Source organism: Cryptomeria japonica, chromosome 6, assembly GCF_030272615.1.
Source record: "Cryptomeria japonica chromosome 6, Sugi_1.0, whole genome shotgun sequence".
Taxonomy (NCBI): Eukaryota; Viridiplantae; Streptophyta; class Pinopsida; order Cupressales; family Cupressaceae; genus Cryptomeria; species Cryptomeria japonica.
This window is the reverse complement of record NC_081410.1, coordinates 272,172,800-272,180,089: the sequence shown is the minus strand read 5'-3', so window position 1 is coordinate 272,180,089 and position 7,290 is coordinate 272,172,800. Positions and strand designations below refer to the sequence as shown.

The window sequence follows — 7,290 nt, the reverse complement described above, 5'->3', positions numbered from 1 at the left end:
ACACCAATTCCCCTTTTTGGGCATGCCAACAAGTCTATTAAAACAAAAAAATATTTATATCAAACGAACAATTTGAACACTGTACTAAATTGTAGAGTTTTTTAACATATATATATCAAAACTTGATATTATATGATGCTTACTTATGATAGTATCATTTGCAATGGTTAGCTATTTTTTGTTGCCATGTTGAATGAGAGTAATGAAATAAAAGCAGCACATTTCTTAGCCAAATAGTTAGCTATTTTCCTTGCCAAGTTTAATGCACAATATGTTAAACAACAAATTTCTTAAGACAAAGAAAGGTGCTCTCTTTATCAAAAAAATTATGGTGTACTTCAGAATTTGAAGACAACATCATACAAAAATAATTTGACTATTAAGATTTTGTTTGGCAGCTATATGCAGTGATGAGGAAATCGGACTTATTTATTTGCGTTATTTAAATTTAACAAAATGATGTGCTGTGAAATCAGACTCATTTTCCGCGGTCCAAGTACAATCATAAAATGGCATTGCCATCAACTCCTCATCTCAATCTCGCAGCGCTATGTAGAGAGGGCCAAGTGAAGGCAGCCCTGCACATTCTGCTTACCACACACAACCCCTCTGGACACTCCTATACATACCTTCAATTATTGCAGACCTGCATTCTCAACAACGCGATTTCACAAGGAAAATATGTCCACTCTTTCATCGCTCACTGGCAATCTGCATTTGCTACACGAACAAGTGTTCATAATAACCTCATTAACATGTACGTCAAGTGCGGAACTTTGGTTGATGCTCGTAAAGTGTTTGACCAAATGAAAGAGCCCGATGTCTGCTCATGGAATACCATAATTGCGGCATACAGAAGACATGGCTATCCTCAGGAGGCAGTCAGACTGTTTCACCAAATGCAACGAACAAATCTCCTACCTGATCGGTTCACATATGGCAGCGTAATCCCAGCATGCGCCAAAATGGGAGCTCTGGAACAAGGTATGGACATCCATCAAAGCATAAAGGATAGAGGAATTTCGTCAAATGTTGTAGTTGCAACTGCACTCGTTGACATGTATGCAAAATGTGGAAGTATAGACAAGGCACGTGAACTGTTTGACGGAATGCCTCAAAAAGATCCCGTCTCATGGAATGCGATGATTGTGGGTTATGTACAAAATGGGTTTGTTGAAAAAGCTTTAGAAATATTCAAGCAAATGCTATTAGCAGGTGTAAAGCCTAATTCGACAACCTTTGCCAGCATCCTTCCCGCCTGTGCCAAAATGGGAGCTTTGGAGCAGGGCATAGACATCCATCAACGCATAATTGAAGTGGGATTTTCGTCAGAAGTTGTAGTTGCAAGCGCCTTGGTAGACATGTATTCAAAATGTGGAAGCATAGACAGGGCACGTGAATTGTTTGTTAGAATGTCTAAAAGAGATGTGGTTTCATGGAATGCAATAATTGTTGGATATGCACAAAATGGGTTTGTTGAAAAAGCTTTAGAGACTTTCAAGCAAATGAAATTGGCAGGTATAAATCCAGACTCCACAACCTTTGCCAGTATCCTTCCAGCCTGTTCCAAGATGGGAGGTTTGGAACAAGGTATGGATATCCATCAAAGCATAATAGAAGGGGGATTTATGTTATATGTTGTGGTTGCAAGTGCCCTGCTAGATATGTATGCAAAATGTGGAAGTATAGACAGGGCATGTGAACTGTTTGACAGAATGACTCATAAAGATGTGGTCTCATGGAATGCCATGATTGTAGGATATACGCAAAATGGGCTTGTTGAAAAGGCTCTAGAAACTTTCAAGCAAATGAAACTGGCAGGTGTAAAGCCAAATTCCACAACCTTTTCCAGCATCCTTCCAGCCTGTGCCAAAATGGGAGCTTTGGAACAGGGTATGGATATCCATCAAAGCATAGCGGACTTCGGTTTGTTGTCAGATGTTGTAGTTGCAAGTGCCCTTATAGACATGTATGCAAAATGTGGAAACATAGACAACGCACGCGAACTGTTTGACAAAATGCCTAAAAGAAATGTCGTCTCATGGAATGCCATGATCGCAGGATATGCACAAAATGGATTTGTGGAAAATGCTTTGGAAATGTTCAAGCAAATGCATTTGGCAGGTTTAAAGCCGAATTCCGCAACCTTTGCCACCATCCTTCCAGCCTGTGCCAAAATGGGAGCTTTGGAACAGGGTATAGACATGCATCAAAGCATAATGGAAGGAGGATTTTTTTCAGATGTTGTAGTTGCAAGTGCCCTCGTAGACATGTATGCAAAATGTGGAAGCATAGACAAGGCACGTGAGCTGTTTGAAAAAATGCCTCAAAGAAATGTAGTCTCATGGAATGCCATGATTGCAGGATATGCACAAAATGGATTTTGCTGGGATGCCCTGAAAACCTTTGAATTAATGAAGCAATCTGGAACATATCCTGACAATGTAAGTTTCGCTTGTGTTTTATTTGCATGCAGCCATGCAGGTTTAGTGGATGAGGGCTGTACATACTTCTATCATATGAGTAATCCTTATTGCATTACACCTACAATTGATCATTATGTGTGCATGGTTGACCTTCTTGCCCGCGCTGGCCATCTAGAAGACACTCTAAACTTTATCATTAAAATGCCAGTTAAACCTGTGACGGTTGTGTGGATGTGTTTTCTTGCTGCCTGTAGATCACATATGAATATAGGCTTAGGAGTATTTACAGCAACTATGCTTTTTGATTTGGATCCCCAAAAAGCTGCAACATATGTTCTTCTCTCAAACATCTATGCAGAAGTGGGCATGTGGGATGAGGTTCAAATGGTAAGGAGATTGATGAAAGATAGGGGAATTAAAAAGATCCCTGGATGTAGTTGGATTGAAGACCATAAAATGGTACATGCTTTTTCTGTAGACTCAGATCACACCGAGAGACACAGGAGATCTATGCAAGGTTAGAGAACTTGGTTTGGAGAGTGAAGGCAGCAGGGCATTTTCCGGATTCCAGACATTCACTTGATGATGTGGAAGAGGAGGAAAAATAATTAGATCTCGGTCACCATGGTGTAAAGTGGCAATTGCATTTGGTCTGTTAAGCATACACCCTAGAATGACCATTAGAGTTGCAAAGAATCTTTCAGTAGTGCTGATCACCACGCTGACATGAAATGTATCTCCAAGACTGGCGCGCGAGGAATTGTTGTGAGAGATGGGGACCGTTTCAATCATTTTAAGCAGGGACAATCTTCTTGCAGAGATTATTGGTGATGTTAAATGAAGCAATCTGAAAAATAGGCTTGCACCACAATAATTTACAGAGTGTCAGACTTGCAGAATTTATGAAGGGACAAGGTTTTATTATCAGTTTCTAGAATTTTTTATTTTAATTGGAAGTCTTTTTCTCCTGAGTGTTTGGCAATCTAGACAATGCTGTAGACTTCGTAAGGTTAGATGCATCGAGTGCAATGCAGAACACTGCTTATATACTCTGATGTTGTCAAAGACCTGTTGTTTTATGATAACATGGATGTTTTATTGAATTGTTTTCAGGAAGCTTGCATAGCTGGAGAACGTGGAGAACGGGAAAAACAAAGCAATGGAAAGTCATTTGATCAACACGAAATGGGAAAGTAGAGCTCTCAATCAACTTTTGCCATTTTGTATAATTTTTCTCTTTCGATTAATTGCATTATATTTTTGCCTGTCGATCATTTGAAATTAAATTACACATTTCAGATTGCATGTAATATTTGTCTCATCTATAGTTAGGTATTTCTATTGTTGCTCAACATCCCTAAGGTCGGTGAGATAGCTAATATATTTGTTTTTGATTCATAAATATTTTTTACTTTTAATTTGATTTGATTTTGTATTGTTTTAGTTTGAAATAAATTATTATTATTTATATACGAAGTGAAAAATAAAATTCCAATTGTGTTTATGTTGTAATTAGCAGATATGTATTGTCCGCTTGAAAAATTTGCATAATAAAGTTTATATATTGATGTTACATATAAGAGGATAACATTTGTTTATTTATAATAAAAATCACAAATTATATTACATTGTAATCTCACATTCATAGTATTACAAAGTTGTGCATGATGAGATATATAAATTATTACTAATGAGATGAGGGTTCAAAGGTGGTTCAAGGAGCGCTAAATATGACATTTCATAAGTTTTAAAGTGACAATTTGTTTGAAACAAGAGGAACTATAAGCATTGGGGCTATAAGAATTTTAGACAAACACAATGAGAGATACCCATAGAAATAAAATAATATACAAGTGTATTCATAATATGGTCAAATTGATTCTTTAGGAATTGAATAATTGTGTGACAAACCTATCAAATGATTTAAAAGGTTAAAATTCTATTGGATGGTATAGAAATTAAATAATTGTGTATCAGCTGCATGCCTAGCAAATGCTAGTGAAGTCTAAATTCCATATGTCACATCTAAAGTTTGTTTACAATTCTTATTACAACTACATTAAGAATCTTGAATTTTTATATTTGTTTCATATCAAATTATTTATAATAGGGGATGCAATTCATAATAATCAAAGACTCATGACTCATATAGCTAACAATTTTTGTTTAGCCGGTTTTAAAATGTTGGAATGTTTTTTATTACGGGAAAATCAGGGTTTGAAGGGACCTCGAAACCCTTTACAAAGGAACCATAAAAGATAAAAGCATTAAGAAACTAAATGGGACAGACAGCGAAAAAACCAGCAAAGTGCTGGGCAAAAGCCAGCACAAAAGTCCAACACTACCAGCAACAACCAGCAAAAACAGAAAAAAAAACAAGTACATTATGTTTTTAAGGGCATTAGCCAATTTCTCGCTAATCCCTTGTATTTCTTTGATATTTTCCCTGAGAATTGGGATTTCCTTTGAAGAAGCCAAGGCAACCTTTTTCAAGCTCGCCCTGGTCCTTTTAGTCGCACCTCCAGGAGCACTATCCACATTCCCAGCCGTAGTAGCAGCCTCTTCAGCATCAAGGTCTACAATAGACTTGGTAGGGCTGGGACCATCAAGGTATTTGGCTATTTCCTCCATGTTTCTGGTCGCAGAGTTAAGGATCTCCGGAATCAAAATCAGGAAGTTTTTCATGGCAGCCTTCTCTTCCTCTAGCTTGTTGATCTGAACTTCCAGCTTCTCCACCTTTTCGTCCATTTCCTTTTTCCATTGTTCTAGGTTGCTTTCACCTTTCTGTCCCTGCTCTTCCAAATGTTTAGCCTTTTTTTTCCATTTTATTATTTCTTTCATAAACCCATCTATCGAAACCTAGATGAGCATCAAACTGGTTCTTAAGCTTATCCAGGATAAGCATACCAGTATTCATGTCATCACTAGCTCTATCCTTTTCCATGCTCGTATCCTCCTTATCCTTGTTCAACTCTGTTTCCATTTCCTTGTCCTCCTATTTTTTCTGGTTATCCGGCTCCTCCATGGGTTGGTTGTTGAGAAAATGTTGGAATGTTATCATAAGCATATGTGTTGATATACAATGAAAGATGTGAAAGATGGTTTTTGAAAAAATCTAGAATGATGAACTTTATTTCTTCTCATACAAATGCAGTTGGTAGTGTTATGATAATATTAAGAAAGATGCAATTCTAAGTCACCCCAAGTCTTAATAATGAGTGCGTTCAATTTATAAAATAAAAAAAGAAAATTGTTATGAATTAGTTTACTTCTTATAAAAGCTAAATCACTTGTAACTATCACATATCACACCAAAGTAAAAGAGTATCAAAAATTATATTTAATATTCTAATGTATACATTATATTATAATAATATAGAACATTTGAATAGGAGCAAGTATATTGTCATTGAAATCTATGAAAGCTTTTGGATTTGATTGTATAGACATTTTTCTCATTAACGTTTTAGATCATATTCCACAATCCATTCATAAGATGCAGAGTTCGAGATGAGAAATTAAAATGATAAATAGTAGATCAAACTCCCTAAATAGAGTATGGGAAAGAGGTGACCCAATAGCCAAGAACAAAATAGGAAGGGAGGAGATGTACCTACTTGAACCCAAAATATAAAATGAAAAATCAAATTAGACATCCACAAGAAAGAGAGGGGTGAGACAAAAATACATAACATAAAATGCATTGGAAAGAAGGTTTATAATTGAAAAAGAAACAAAAAAATATATGATATATATAACAAAAACCAATTTCAAGGAAAAGAAGGCACATGGTAAGTGTGCAAATAAACGAGAGCTAATTAGAATTAACTTAAAACAACAATAAGGGAAAGCAAAGGGGATGGTAAGCAATAAGAGAAAAAGAGGGAAGAGCAAAATGAGGAGATTGTTTCAACAAAATAAGTATTAATAACAAACAAGGAAGATGAAAGAGAGAACTATTGGGAATTAGTGTTCACATAGGTATTAGAAATTAGAGTCTATGTTGATTTAAATAAATGTCATAGTATTAAGTTGTTGAGAAACAACTTAATATTATTATGTCACATGGCTTCTTAATAAGTTATTAGAATTGAGGTAAAACAACTCAATATTAATAGGAAATTTGTTTGAGTTGTTTCCTATAAAATAAGATATGAGAATCCTATTTGATATGAAGTTAAAGACGAATAATCAAAGCTTCTGTTTGTCTCTCACATAGTATCCGAACCAATTTCCTTTGTTCAAAATTGTTGTAATGAGCAGTAATATTGTAGATCCGTGGAAGATCAAGGTTGGACTTAACTTTCTTGGCTCAATCTCTTTCCTTGGTGTCGTTTTGGTATGTATTCCACCAGCTAGACTTGCATGGAATATCGACATCAATAAGCCCTGTGTTTGACGTGGCTCCTACCAAGCCATGTCCACCTCATCGTAAATGTTGCTATAGCTTATGGTTTCTTTGAAGTAAGAGTGGAAATATTTTGTTAGTATTCAAATCAAAGTCAAGTTATATTACAATAGGGTTATTTACTTTTCATGTCAAAATATGAAAAAATAAAAAATAAGATCATTTAAATTGTAAGTGGAGTGTATGATCAGTGGTATCTAACAAGTTTTTCACATCAAGGGAGGATGATACATTCTTTCCTCACAATTGATGAAATGGGTCTCAAAAGACAAATTTGGTAAGTAGTAAACTATTTGGAGGATGGAGGCAATAGATGCTAGAGGACATTCAGTGACCTCTCGCCAGTCACTAGCGACAAGGTCGTGGAATTGCATTAGTGACAAAACTGTTTGTGCCAAAATGACTAAAGCCAAGATCAATTTTCAAGTGGTAGCATAAACTATCTCATATCATTTG

General features: G+C 35.9%; 1 protein-coding gene across 2 annotated transcripts; it reads left to right on the top strand.

Annotated features, from left to right (window-relative positions):
- Positions 1-322: 322 nt before the first annotated feature.
- LOC131062613 (pentatricopeptide repeat-containing protein At5g39350) lies at positions 323-3,778 on the top strand. 2 transcript variants are annotated; one of them, XM_057996316.2, is made up of 2 exons: positions 323-3,341; positions 3,540-3,778. In XM_057996316.2, the coding sequence occupies exon 1, from the start codon at positions 510-512 to the stop codon at positions 2,946-2,948; it is 2,439 nt and encodes an 812-aa protein (XP_057852299.1). In that variant the 5' UTR covers positions 323-509; the 3' UTR covers positions 2,949-3,341; positions 3,540-3,778. The 2 variants fall into 2 exon arrangements, with proteins under 2 accessions (XP_057852299.1, XP_057852300.1); XM_057996317.2 differs by having other exon boundaries at positions 323-3,435.
- Positions 3,779-7,290: the final 3,512 nt, after the last annotated feature.

Excerpts from the sequence above, each read along its gene's own strand:
- LOC131062613 (XM_057996316.2), top strand. The coding sequence starts at position 510 with ATGGCATTGCCATCAACTCCTCATCTCAATCTCGCAGCGCTATGTAGA.